Source organism: Mus pahari, chromosome 3 (genome assembly GCF_900095145.1).
Source record: "Mus pahari chromosome 3, PAHARI_EIJ_v1.1, whole genome shotgun sequence".
NCBI lineage: Eukaryota > Metazoa > Chordata > Mammalia > Rodentia > Muridae > Mus > Mus pahari.
The window spans coordinates 97652891-97667862 of NC_034592.1; the positions used below are offsets into that span (position 1 = coordinate 97652891).

The 14972-nt window shown below is 39.3% G+C and overlaps 1 protein-coding gene across 1 annotated transcript in view; it reads right to left on the minus strand.

Moving 5' to 3' along the window:
• The window catches only part of Aqr (aquarius intron-binding spliceosomal factor), a 73786-nt gene that overhangs the window by 14343 nt on the left and 44471 nt on the right, over positions 1-14972 (minus strand). Inside the window, exons 20-27 of the mRNA XM_021194961.1 lie at positions 14043-14284; positions 10683-10829; positions 10129-10198; positions 9028-9138; positions 5608-5717; positions 4308-4443; positions 3085-3294; positions 929-1066 (exon numbers count right to left, since the gene is read on the minus strand). Coding sequence (XP_021050620.1) covers positions 929-1066; positions 3085-3294; positions 4308-4443; positions 5608-5717; positions 9028-9138; positions 10129-10198; positions 10683-10829; positions 14043-14284 — 1164 coding nt within the window. The remainder of the gene's footprint in view (positions 1-928; positions 1067-3084; positions 3295-4307; positions 4444-5607; positions 5718-9027; positions 9139-10128; positions 10199-10682; positions 10830-14042; positions 14285-14972) is intronic.

Here is a 14972-nt window from a genome sequence, read left to right on the forward strand (position 1 = left end):
TATATATATATATATATATATATATATATATATATATATATATCTTAGTCCCAGGAAGAAAATATTCAGGTGAAAAATTCTCACGAGAATTTGGAAAATGACAAGGTCACACTTAGGTAAGTTTACACTACGCATTGCTATGATACTGTATGTGCCCTGCCCTCCAGCTGAGGAACCTTCCCTCTAGGATAACGAGCGTTCTATCACCTTGCATTTACTTGGTACTATCTTTCAGTGAGTTTATGTGTCTTAAAGTTGTTAGCTACTTTCCTCAACAAATGAACTGCTGCCATTGCATACAAACCTGTACACAATTCCTTCTCCAACAACATCCCAACCAGGTACAGGGTTACACATCTGTACTCTGGTGAGAGTTTTGGTTAGTTACTGGTTAATAGTGACAGACTGAAAATTCAAATTTATTACTTAATTGTTATGTTCAACTTTAACTGAGTCATTAACGTCAATCCTGCTCATATTTATTAGACATTAAGTTATTTTATATCTCACTTGATGGCATAAACAAAATCATTCTACTACAGACAGACAATGGGAATTGGATTCATGTTTACTTTGTGAATAATGTTTATAGATAAATGTCTAGGGTGAATAGGATTGTGAAATACTACTTTCATAGCTTTTATATCTGTTTAAACAAGTGATAATCAGTAAAGATAAAACCTTAACAGTGATGGTCTGCTAAGACAGTCAAGTGATTGATATTGATAGACATAGTAATCAAAAATTAAATTAGATTTAACTTCATTAATCATATAAATGTTACATTACCATCTACTTTTAAAGAGACCATTAAAGCAATTAATTATACATGAGTCCTTTCATAAGAAGTGAACCAATCTAGATCATGACAAAAAGAAAAAAGTCAAGAAACAGAAACCTAATGAGAACTAAGGATTTACATCTTTACCTTGAAACCCAACTTGACCAAGTCATGTCGTTTCAAGGCAGCATGAGTACATGTCATAGCAATGATTTTGGCTTCTTTTACCAAGAGGTATTTAGATCTGTCCAGTCCACTGCGAAGCAGCTCCGAGGCTCTGAACTCCTACGAAATGAGTCCCAGAGACAACTTTAGTATATGATAGTAATGATAGTTTATGTGTATCCAGGCACAATCCGCCAGTCAGACAATTCCTATACACAATATATTACATAATTATTTATTATATAGTTATGCATTATTGATATAATACATAAACATAAGCCAAGCCTAATGAACCATAAGAAAATACTAAGCTAAGGCTAATGATTTACAATTCTTTTTGTTACTGGTACCCTGTGAATTCAGATCAGAGGTGATATTCAAGCTATAATCTGGACTTTTTTGTATATAAACTATTTTCATTATAAAAAAAAGAACACTGAATAAAATACCAACTAGAAATATAGCTGCATTATTCAAAGTCCCTGTAAGAAAAGAAAAACTCTCATATATTCCTATCAAATAGTAAACAACTGGTTGTACAAATGACAAAGCCTAAAAAGCCAGCCAGGGGATGAGCCAATGTAGACACTGGCAACAGCAAGAAAGTCACTGTCATTCCTACTAGGAAGGATCAGAAGGAGCTGGGTTACCCCACCAGGGACTTGGCCAGTCTAATAGGAGCAGGAGGAACAGAGGAGTTAAAACCAAAGCAGAATGAACTTTGCTTTGCCAAACACTGGTTTGTCTCTTCTCAACTCCTACCATATCTCTCAGGATCTGCTTAATTCAGCTAAAAGTCAGCTGACATAGATATAGGGAGGGCCCTTGAATCTGCAAGGACCAGTCTGAAGCTCAGCTGTGGTGGAGGATGGACAGGTACAAACGCTATCAGGTTTCCCCAGACTTGAAAATGACACACACCTACTTCAATTTTTTTTTTTAACATTTTGCTGTGTTTCTCAAATAATTTAAGTATTACTGACTCAAGTTAGACAGTATGTACCTCCTCTCTGTTCTCCCCAAGAAGGCAGCTGCTACTATATATTGAGTAGTATAATTTCGATACTATAATTTTCAGGTATAAAATCATTATTATCCTATATAGTCATCTACCTATCCATAAGTTATCAATATTTACCAACTATGTGCCAGACACTAGGGGATGGGCTGGAAGCATATGTAGGAGATAGAAAAGATACAAAGTCCCTCTTCTCTGTACCTAGAGTGACACTTCCTCATACTCTTACTAAGGAAACAAGCCTGAAGATGGCAGCTTCTAAGCCTGCTGCAATGAATGTTTGTCCTGGGGCTCCCTCCTGGATCTGCAGCAGAGCCTTCTCAATCTCTGTTTATGATGATCCTTACTTCACTTTCATATCAGCATCAAGCATTCTGGTTAATACAGGAACCTTACTTTGTGTCTACTGATCAACTAAGAAACAATTATCTCAAATTCCCATTCAAAGACCTATTGCTGAGTTTCCTGACAGAACTGGTGGTGTACCCGTTGGCAGAGTGCTTACGACTGCGCACAAAGCCTGGGGGTTGAGCCTTACTGCTGTATGAGCTAGGTGTGGTGGTGTACATCTCCATACACCTGCCATTCCATTACTCAAGAGGCAGAGAGCAGAGGCCTAAGGTCATGTTCAGCTACACAGTGAATTTGATATAAAAAGGAAAAACAATCCCTGATAGAAACACTATTTTCTTAAATAGTAGTATCGGATATAACTTATTTTAATTCTTGCTTATTTCTTAACTAAAAACTGTATTTAGCTGTGTGTGACAGTGCATGCCAGTACTTAGAAGGCAGAAGTGGGAAGACTTCTGTGAGTTTAAGCTCACCTGGGTTATGTAGAAAGCTAGGTCTGACACAGTAACACTGTGCAGTCAGTCAGTCAGTCAGTCAGTCAATCAGTCAGTCTGTCTGTCTATCTATCTATCTATCTATCTATCTATCTATCTATCTATCTATCTATCTATCTATTTGCCTCTCTCACACACATACAGTAAATATTTTCAAAACTTTTTCTTAAATTAACAATTTAATTTGCAATACCTTAGTATTTAATTTACTTGATTAAAAAGATAAACTAAAACCTTTTAAAGAAAGATGAAAACAAACTGAAAAACTTTACCTCAAGCTGGGTGAAGATTTTCTTAATATGTCTGAAGCACCCTTCAGCGATTTCCATGTCTTCTTCATAAGATCTGCCTTTAAAGATGGGCTGAGGAGCATTGGCAAAATACTCATGGAAGGGGAAGAACGTGGCGACCTCTGCAGCGCCTGGGCAGGCGCTCCCTGTGTTCTTCACTCTGCTCATGTATTCTTCCCAACGGGACATTACCTGCAGGAAAAACTCAAGCTGTACCTTCCTGGCTGGATTATGCTTTAAATAAAGTAACAGGGAATCTAGAGAAAAATGAACTCAACAGTCTGAATCTAAAGTGGACTACTTTGCAAGACAGTGCATGTCTTGTTTGCTTCACAAAACCTATAAAATCTCATTTTGAATGCACTCAAGTGGTCTGTGCAGCCACTGATGAGATTAAGCCCATTCTCTCAAATTCATTAAAAATTTCAAGTTTAGATCATTTCTAAAATATACAAATGGCATTACTCTAATGAGAACAAGTTACATGAAGCCTACACTATTTGATTCTTCTTAATTCACCAGAAATTACTAATAATGCAAAGGACTTACCATTTATTCATTTATGTGGTTTCCTGTTTCTCAATAGTTTTCATGCTTAGAAAATTAATCTTAACAGAGTCACAGCTGTAAATTAATTCTAAGAGATACTTTATTTATGGGTAGAAAGAACAATATGTTTCCCCTTGTTAGTTGATAAATGACATCATAAAATTCTGTCTTTGTATTTTGCTATGACTAAGTAGGTAGAATATTTACATTCCTATAATGAGATGGGGGGGGATATAAAAATAGTAAGAAAGAAGGAAAATGACTTCAAAGGCAGCAATATTGGCTTTAGCTTGGAGTTTACAAAGAAAACAGACCCATAAAGCAAAACCACAGGGCCTGATGAGATGCCTCAGGGTAAAGGTGCTTGTCACCAAGCCTACTACCCGGGCTTGATTGGGCTTGATCATTGGGAGTCCACAGTGTGAAAAGGGAGAACCAACTCTACAAAGCTGTCTGTACATACAAAGTAAACAGGAAAAGGCTAAAACTGCTGAAGTAATAATAAAAACAAAGGGTATTCATAATAGTTTTGGAAATGCCACATATTTTCAAGTATGAAAACAACAATAGCCTCTCAAGAACGATCTCTAGAATGCGACCCACTCTCCTTCTGAGACAAGTACTCTGAGGTCTCCTTTATAGCCCTCTAGGCATACCTGATATAAGAAGAAATAGCCCGCAGTTTCACAGGTATACGAAGCATCTCCGGGAACCCCCAGACTCTTCTGTAACCGTTTGACTTCTTCTAAAAGTTCTATTCTTCGAGCTAGGACATAATTAACTCTTCCATACCTAGAATTGTCAGACAGGTAAGAAGGCAAGTCTGGAATGAAAAGGCTTTGATAAAATCTATCTGTCAAAGACAGAATTTAAGAGAGCATAGTAGAAACTCTAAACGATCAGAGAGAAAGAAAAAAGCAGGAAGACCAATTTATATTTAATTATGAGTGGTGGATAAATTAAACTCTAAGTAGTATATTTTGAGCCACACCACAAAAAGCTATTTAAAGTATAACTGAAGGCAAAGTGCTTATATGCAAACATGTTAGCAGTCTGAGCAGAAAGAAAAATCAAGCAAGCAAGCTGTCAGGTTTTTGTACATATAAAACTTTCCATAGGTTACAGTATATTCTGGAGCAGACCAATAGGCTAGGAATAGAGTGGACAGACAGGGTACTCTGTGTAGCACTGTCCTGCTGAAACTATCATAAAAGCGGAATGTTTCAAAGTCTGAAAATGCACTCTGTTATCTGCAGTTTCTAGTGTGTGGTCTAGAACTCAAACCCAGCAGGATCACAAGTCCTGCGGGGTGAGAGAGAACAGAAGTTTGCATCTGCAGGTGGGAGCCACCAGCGCCCCACCTCCACTGCTCCATGCTCATCAGCGGCCTTAACAGAGGAAATCCCATGGGAAGAGTTCACAGCTCTAACCAGGTCATCCAGCCCAAGAAGCTACAGCCTCCCTGGCCTACACCGTGCTGTTCTCTCTGTGTAACATGCTAGCTTTTCATATACTTGGTGATTTCTGTAATAAGTGAACTCTGAGTAGGCCAAGCACAGTAATGTAGCATCCTTCCGATGTCTATTTTCATATTAAGTCAAAGGTCATATTTATGAAACAAATGATATGTTAAGTATGTCCACCTATTAATTGTGCTTATTATCTAAATTGCTATATAAATGAAATGATAATTTTGAAGAAACAAACTATTAAAGGTAGGAAAACTTAGATTTGTACAATTTTTGTTCCACTTACAGCAAGTGATATTAAATACAGGGATAGCCACAAAGAGCTGTGCTAAAGCGCCCCATGCCTGCACTTTCAGTTCAACAGACACCACAACTGTCAGAAGGGAAGTTGACTATCCATGCCTCTTCTTTTGGTATTTTCCTAATAAGAGGAAAAAGACTAAAAATTCTTTTGTGCATGTGCCATCATTTACCACCATTGTCGTACCTGCTAAAGTCTTTCTCTGTCTCTAGCTCTTCTTCTCCATGACCCAGACGCAGGAGATGGCGTTCATCAATGTCTAAAGCCATGATTTTCTCAAACAACTGGTTCAGAGCCTGGTCAGTAAGGCAAACGGATGCAGTGAGTTTAAAAGACATATTAAACCCATTGAAATAGAATGAAGACTAGTCCCTAGATAGACAGACTAATGTGCAGGTGTATAATAGTCAGAAGAAAGCAGGTTTAACATTCAGCCATTTAGAAACTTTACCAAGATTATATTTAATATTGAGAGCTTGTATTTGCATTACGTATTCTTGCCCAAGACGATCTGGTAACTATAAGAGCACCACCACCTTAAATCTCTCTGTCTAATTTATAGACTGCAAGGCATTGGCTCCAGGGCTAGTTTCTCCAAGTGGCGAGGGTTCTTAATAGTAAACTGTGCTGAGTTTCACTTCACCCAGCAGTATTCCAAGGGCTGGAGAGAATGGGAAATAAGCCAGCAACTGCAAACGGCAGCAGGACAGCTGAGCACAGAATGCGAGCATAGATTCACAGAGAGGGCCTGAGAGAAACAGAGCAGCCTCTGGGTGGCCTTTCCTTCAGTCTCTGCTCTACACTTTATCTCCATATTTGCTCCTGTGAATATTTTGTTCTCCTTCTTAGAAGGACCGAAGCACTTTGGTCTTCCTTATTCTTGAGCTTCATGTGGCCTGTGAATTGTATCTTGGGTATTCCAAGCTTCTGGGCTAATATCCACTTACCACTGAGTGTAGACCACGTGTGTTCTTTTGCAATTGGGTTACCTCACTCAGGATGATATTTTCTACTTCCATCCATTTGCCTAAGAATTTCATGAATTCATTGTTTGTAATAGCTAAGTAGTACTCCATTGTGTATATGTACCACATGTACTGTATTCATTCCTCTGTTAAAGGACATCTGAGTTCTTTCCAGCTCCTGGCTATTACACATAAGGCTACTATGAATATAGTGGAGCATGTGTCCTTATTACATGTTGGGGGCATCTTCTGGGTATATGCCCAGGAGTGGTATAGGTACCAAACTCAGACAGTATTGTGGATGCCAAGAAGTGCATGCTGAAAGGAGTCTGATATGACTGTCTCCTGAGAGGCCCTGCCAGAGCCTTACAAATACAGAGACAGATGCTCACAGCCATTGGACTGAGCGTGGGATCCCCAATAGAGGAGGAGTTAAAGAAAGGACTGAAGGAGTTGAAGGGGTTTGCAACCCCACAGGAAGAACAACAATATCAACCAACCAGACCCCCCAGAGCTTCCAGGGACTGAGACATCAACAAAGGAGTACACATGGTTCCAGCTGCATATGTAGCAGAGGAGGGCCTTGTCATGCATCAATGGGAGGAGAGGTCCTTGGTCCTATGAAAGCTCAATAGATGCCCCAGTGTAGGGGAACCGAGAGTGGGGAGGTGGGAGTGGATGGTGGGTGGGTAGAGGACCACCTTCATAGAAGCAGGGGGGAGGGAGGATAGGATAGGGGGTTTCCGAGAGGGGAGGAAACCGGGAAAGGGGCTAACATTTGTAATGTAAATAAAGAAAATATCCAATTAAAAAAAAAGAAAAGAAAAAAGAAAAAAGAAAGAGCATCCTGAACTCTCAGGCCCAACGCCCAGTTCTCTCTCTACACTGAGCAGACAGCATTTGTTGCCACAGCCTGCTCTGACAGAAACCATTTGGATCTCACTTCTTTCTACTGCTGAAATGTCCATCTTAAGGCTTCTTTCAAATTCTAACATTGCCGGGCGTGGTGGCGCACGCCTTTAATCTCAGCACTCGGGAGGCAGAGGCAGGCGGATTTCTGAGTTCGAGGCCAGCCTGGTCTACAAAGTGAGTTCCAGGACAGCCAGGGCTATACAGAGAAACCCTGTCTTGAAAAACCAAAAAAAAAAAAAATTCTAATATTTATTCTTCATCTTCTGTGGTTAGGAAAATGTTTTGTAGAAAGGCAAAAATTTTGAAAAAAAGATAAAAGATAAAAGTTTTACAACTTGGGAAGATATACTAAATAAAGACAGCATTTACAATATTTACCCCCTGGTCGGTCAGCATCCTTTCTCAGCACTCTCAGTCCCACCCTGCCCTAAGCTAGCTTACACACCCAGGCTCCATGATGTGCCATGAATCCTCTGCTACCAACCTTCTATCAGCCTTAAGAAATGGAAGGCATTACATTTTTTTTTTTAATTTAAATTTCTCATTATTTAGTTTTTTACACTATTCAATACTCAGGACCCATCAATTGGACTGCATAGTATTATTTACTATCAGTATTAAAAATTAAGGCAGAAAATTTATATGTTGTAAAATCAGAAAAAACAACAATATTTTCTTTTGAGATGGAAAGTTGCTGGAGGCAGACTTAGACAGGACAGTCAAGTGACAACCTGTGAAACAAAGCAGTTAACAAGTCAAAGGAGAACAGGCTACGTGACTGCAACTCCACACTATCACCACACTAACAGACACTGAGGGTCATCTGAATGTCAAAGACGACGCGAGGCCTTCAGCAACAAGGCCTTCTATGGCTATTTCTGTAACAGAGCTTCTCTAGTACTGCTATACAATCCCCTCCTGAGTAGTATGCATTGTAACAGGCCCTATCAGGGCATAAGACAAAACTTAGCCACACCCTGTGAGTTAACGCATGACTTACACTTTGTGCATCTTAAAAGTTAACTGATAGCTTTGATTGTACAATAAACTTTATTAGATAGAAAGAAGAAAAAAAGTTCTAGCACTTTGTTTTACTGCATTTATTCAGGGGAAGAACAAATGAACATTCTTCCTAAATCAATAGGTCAACAAATGTTTGGCATATTGTACAAGCTACCACTATTTATAAATTCCAAAAACACTGTTAAAGCATTCCAGACGAGTAAATTGTAGGATTACTAAAAATAAATAAAACTGCAAATTAAAGAAAGCAAATAACAGAATGACTTACAATATCAAAACTGTAGTGCATGGTAAACCAAGATTTCTAAAGATCATTGGTAGATCCTGAGAATGTTTCCCCGGGTTTAGAGGAAAGCAATTTTACCACGAGTTGGGACGTTCTGAGAGTTACTGGTCACATTTTATGCCAGAGCTAAGAAAGCAAACTCACTCTTCACTGTTTCTGACACCCTTGGAAGGATTAACACAGCACACAATGATCTTTTATGAATAGATTTACATGTAGCCTTACAGGTATTGAAACCCAATCAGGTACTAATATATGTTAGATCTCTGTGTCTGAGAAACACCCAATCTACTCACTAAGGACATTACTGAGAAGGGTTAGTGCGTTTAATCTCAAAGTAAGTTCTGAGTATGGGCATGTGCGGGCACACAGACAGACAGACAGACAGACAGACAGACAGACACAGACAGAGTCAATTACCTGATTGGAGTGAGTTACAATTAAAGTCCTCTGTTCTGGAAAATTGTGGTAAATGTTGGATATGATTTGGACTGCAACATCTGTTTTTCCTGTACCAGGTGGGCCCACAACCTATAAAATGACAAACACATATCAAACACTAAGCTATTATTAAAATAATAGAAATAAAAAACTTAGAAAAAATAAGTGGACTCAGTAACATAACAAACAGGACAGAGAACCCAAGCTCAGAAACTCATACATCTATGGAAGAATACCAAAAAGTCATGTCATTGAACTCCTAGGAGGAAAAAAAAGTGCACAGAAAAAAAGTGATGATTAATGGCTGAAACCAGCAAGTCTCAAAAATCCCCTTCAGAAAAAAAAAACAAAACTCACTTTAAAGAAACAAAACAAAATCATTAAAAAAAAAACAAGCAAAGTTGAAATGATGAAAAAGAAATATCAAATAAATGCATACTCATGCACTCCAGTATCTATCCTTGTACCTATATTCTTCAGTATATGTGTACTTGTAGGCATACTCTTCAGTGTATGTATCCTCACATGTCTACTCTTCGGTATGTGCTATTCTTCTATGTGTGCATACTCGTATGCGTACTCTTCAGTGTGTACATACTCTCCTATGTATACTCTTTAGTGTGTGCATACTCGTATGTATACTCTTCAATGTGTGTGTACTCATGTATACTCCTCAGTATGTGCATACTCATATGTATACTCTGCAGTATGTGCATATACCAGTGTATACATCCTCATATATATATACTCTTTAGTATATACATACTCTTGGACTCTAACAGATTTAGACTAAAGAAAACAACTGAAAGTAAGAGAAACATTTCCAGGAACTTGGAAATTAAACACACTCAAGGCACAACTTTCTCTGTAAAGAGTCAGTTAGTAAACATTATAGACTTTGCTGGCCAAAAATCTGCTGCAAATACTTGTGTGGCTACAGCAAAAGGGGGACAGGTGGCATAAACAATGGCCATAGCTTACTGAGTGTCTGAACACTAAGACGAGCAGCACCATCTCCTTACGCACACAACGCGGCAATCAATCACTTAAAGATTCACAAAGTCAGTTGGTTTTGCTTACCATAGTGAGTCCAGGCTGCATTCCGGCTCGGATGGCCTCTATCTGTGTATGAGTGAACTGGATTGTATTACTGCAATAGACGGTTAAATACAAGATGGTTAGAAATGCAGTGAGATGGCATCCAGTGCAGACTCACATAGCTATGACCAGGTCAAACAGCCACGGGTACTCATTCTCCAGCCCTCTGGTACATCAACCCTGCGGTTCCCATCCATGTCTCAAACAGAGTCTTACGGAGAGAGCAATGTTCCCAATACACTCAGCCTATTTTAGGCCTATGCAGCCAGCAGAAGTTCTAGTCCCAAATGCACTGCCCCTATAGTCCCCCTCACACTCACAAAGGCCATGGTTACTCAGGAGCTCCATGCCTATGTGCCAGTAGCTGTGTAATGTGGACTTTTCAGTGCCAGGAAACATTTCCTTTTGGAATAAAGTAACCTAAAGTTTCCCAGCTATTCAGACAATTGATAAACCAAAGGGAAACGATCCCAAGGCTTTAAAAGACTAAGAGAATTTAAAACCAAGTTTGTAGCTAAGGTAGGCAGTCACATTACCGTTTGGGCTGGTTGTAGGGATAAGGACCTCTATTAGGAATAACATGAGGTTCCACAATTAAGGTCTTTGCTTCTTCTGTGTCATCTTCTTCCCCATCTGCATCTTTTCTTTTCTTCCCCTTTCCACTTCTTACGGGGAATGTTATTCTACAAAAGCAAAACCCCCATATATTTTTAAAATAAGAAATGGACAAGGCCAGATGGGGTACTGGAGTAGGGAAGGGGAGTGGACATGAGGTCCCATCCCTAACCTACAAGCTATCTCCAACTGTCAACCACTTCAAAAGGAAAAATCAGTTTTCTCCAACTGAGTCCCACTGGGTATAGATAATAGAAACCTGACTCAGCCAGCAGTGGATGGCCTCTACAATTAAACAAATTCAATGATAATTCTAGGAATTTCTTTTCTCATAATGCTTTGTTTTTTTTTTTTAAAATTTATTGGTCTTTTGCTTTTATACATGGTTCTGATTTTGTATTTTTATGGGATATGCACGCACATATGTGTATATGTATTTTATGCTTTTTACTTTTTTCTCATTTGTTTTTTCAAGGGAGGGAGGAAAGAAAGGAGAGAGGAAAAGAGGGAGAGAGGAGGCATAGAGTTGGAAAGGTAGGGAAGTTCTGGAGAAGATGAGGGAAGGGAGAATGTGAGCAGAACAAATTGCAAGAAAAAATTTAACTTTCAATAAAAAAAGAAAGAACTACTAACTCAGCTAGAGAAAGTACCCAAGGAGCTGAGGGGGCTGCAACCCTGTAGATGCAACAACAATATGAACTAACCAGTACCCGAGCTCGTGTCTCTAGCTGCATATATAGCAGAAGATGGCCTAATCGGCCATCATTGGGAAGAGAGGCCCCTTGGTCTTGCAAACTTTATATGACCCAGCACAGGGGAAGGCCAGGGCCAAGTACTGGGAGTGGGTGGGTAGGGGAACAGGGGTAGGGGTGGGGTATAGGGAACTTTCGGGATAGCATTTGAAATGTAAATAAAGAAAATATCAAATTAAAAAAAAAAAAAAGAACTACTAACTCATGTATGAAATTGTGCAGAGAACAAACAGATGAATAAGAAAGATTTGTGATTTATCTCTATATAAACTTTGAAATAAAAATACATTTACAATTACTAAAATGGGTGTTAAGTCTTCCCTCTGGGGAAAAACATCATCCAACTAATGGACAAATTAAAGAATCATTAAGTATCTGTCACATGCACTGTAAAGTGCTTCATTCATGTTCATTTATTAAGAAGACTTTAAAGAGACAGGTTTCAAAGAGCACAGCCAGAGAGAAAAGCCTTCCCCCAAAGAAATAAGGAACAGCAGAGGCCACATACAAACAGCCACGCCAGAGAGAGGACAACTGAGAAATGGAGAGACAGACTCTGAAGTCTTGGGTGGCAATTCAGGCAAGAGGTTCTTAGTCTGAGGTAGAAGCTAATGTTTTCAATAAATTTCTTAAAATTAAGCCAAAACAGTTAACTCTCTCTGTGTACTTTTCCCAATCTTCTTTCCCATTCTTAAAGTACAGATAGAGCCAAAAGTTGCCTAGAACTACAGTGGCGAGGAAGTCACCTTATCGTAGGCAGAAGCACTCACTTCTCAAGCTAGGGAGTAAATGGCTCTATCTAGCAAAAGCATCTGAGAGTTCAAGAAATATACCACCATAGAAATCTAAAAAGGTCCAGCGATAGGCCCAAAGTGGGATCCAGCTCAAGGGGTGGTCCCAAGGCCTGTCATTATTACTGAGGCTATGGAGCGCTCACAAAAAGGGACCTAGCATGACTACACTGCGAAAGACCCAACAAGCAGCTGAAAAGAGTCAGATGCAGATATTTGCACCCAACTAATGGACAGAAGCTGTTAACCCCTGTTACTGAATTAGGGAAAAGCTGGAAGAAGCTGAGGAGGAGGGGGACCCTGTAGGAGGATGGGTAGTCTCAATTAACCTGGTCCCCTGAGATCTCTCAAACACTGGACCAAGAACCAGGCAGCATACACCGGTTGATATGAGGCCCCCAACACACATACACCAGAGGACTGCCAGGTCTGTGTTCAATCAGAGATGATGCACCTAACCCTCAAGAGACTGGAGGCCCCAGGGAGTTAAGAGGTCAGCTGGGGTGGGGGGTGGAGGGTGGGGACATTCTTGTGGAGACAGGGGGGTGGGGAGGAGGTGTGGGATGTAGAACAGTTGGAGGGTGGATGGGGGGATAAAATCTGGAGTGTAAAATAAATGATTAAATAAAAAACAAAAACAAACAAACGAAGAAACAAAAGAAATCTAAGGGCCTAGAGAAGCAGAAGTTAGGAGGGACAAAGACTGTTCTTTACAGAGTCTGTGCTACCGAAGAGTTATGAGACTACAGATACAGAAAACCCAGGAGACGAGAGTGCTTCTGTAATAAACAGAATTTAGAGATGAAAGGAGGAAGGCTAGGTGTGGAGATTATGAAAGATATGTTGGGAGCATACTAAGTCTCTGTATGTATATTTAATAGGTCTGTGGAAGGTGCACGCTCTGGCCTCCAGCTAAAGGAGTAGGATCTGAACTCTCCCAAGGGCATCTTGGCATACAGCTTCTGATGCTTACGAACAAACTCCGAAAGCAGCCGATGGCTCCACGCACCTCACTTTATTCCCACTGAAGAGCTAAGGCCACTTGACATTAACGTAACTGTTTTTAATTCATATTGCATATGAACAATTTGAAACATGAAGTTGAAAATGCTCCAGAATCCTAAACATTTGCAATACTCAAACAATTCTCAAAACATTTTGAATTTTGGAACATTTTGGCTTTTGGACTTTCAGATTAGGAATATCCAACTGGTGATATCTTTGCAAATACTTCAAAATCTGAAAAAAGCTCCAAACTTAAAATATTTCTGGTAGCAAACATTTTAAATAAAGGGTATTCAACTTGTATTTAAAACCTGCATGAGGCAGGCAGAGTTGAAAGAAAACTTTTAGGTTCTTAAAATCAAAATGAAGTCCAACCTCACACGCCTCTATGGTGGTAGTTAGGGAACACACTAGACTACGTGTGAGATGTACAGGCATTATTTCCTTAGTCAGCTACTATATTTATATAGTTCTTTCCAAATCACAGACACTTGCTGATCTCTTTTGAGACATGAAACTACTTTTAATGTAGTCTTAAAAATAGCTTCTGCACGAAGAATGAGAACAGATTCAAATATAATAAATAGTCTTATCCCAGTGATTATTACAGCAAAGCTAAGGAATGCCAAAATGAAATCCAGACACAATGCTTAACACTCACTTAGGCACCAGCGCTGATTCTAGTACAGACAGACTAAGCCTGGCTGCCAAGAGCAGATCCATTCTGATTTACCTGAAAGGGGGTATTTGGAGTGCTGGGTCACTCACAGTCACTTTGACATTATGACCAGGAAAGCTGGCCTTTAAATGTTCAATGGAGAGAAAAGTGTCATTGAAATCCAGGGTGGCAATCTGATTGGGCATTTTTGAATAATGGGCACTACTTGGGTCCCCATAGCCCAAAATGATGTCATGCAGCCAGTCCGGTACCACGCAGTCGGTATTCATCAGATTCCGAATAGTCTCCAATACAGCCTGGCAGTGAAGAGACAGAAAAGTATCATGTCAGTAGACATCTCGAACACTGGCACTTCACTGGAATGCAGAGCTGACGGCACCGATCCGGAATGCCCATGTGTTTCAAGGCAAGAAGCTATTTTCTGCTGACAGGTGCTTGGCAAGACTAAACCAACAGCTATATTTTCAGTTGATACCATAGACTGAGTCAAACAAAAGAACTAAGTTAGTAAGCACAGTTTATCCACTAAGAATTCCTTTAGATAGAATGACATAAATAAGCTTGCCACTTGACTCTCTATTGAACAGGATGAAAATAAGATTCATGTCAACCCAATACCAAAAAAAAAAAAAAAATTTACAAAACGGGCCCTGAAAAACAAATGCTTCCTTATAAACTCACGTTTTTCTCTCTCCATAGTGTATAGTTGTGAAATGCAGTACAATTTATAAATTTATAAAAGTCAGCATGGGAAGAAAGAAAGAAAAAAAGCAAACACATTGATAAGAGTGTCAAACAATATAGAGAAGTAAGAACTGGTACTACAATAAAAGGATTCTACAGTAGTTAACACATTTCTGCCAAAAGAATTTAACAGAGCTGAGAACTTTTTTTTTTTTTTAGAATATTCAAAAACCATTCTGATAAAGTAACAAATCCCAACATGTAAATTAGGAGGCAAGGCCTAATCTCAAAGAACACAGT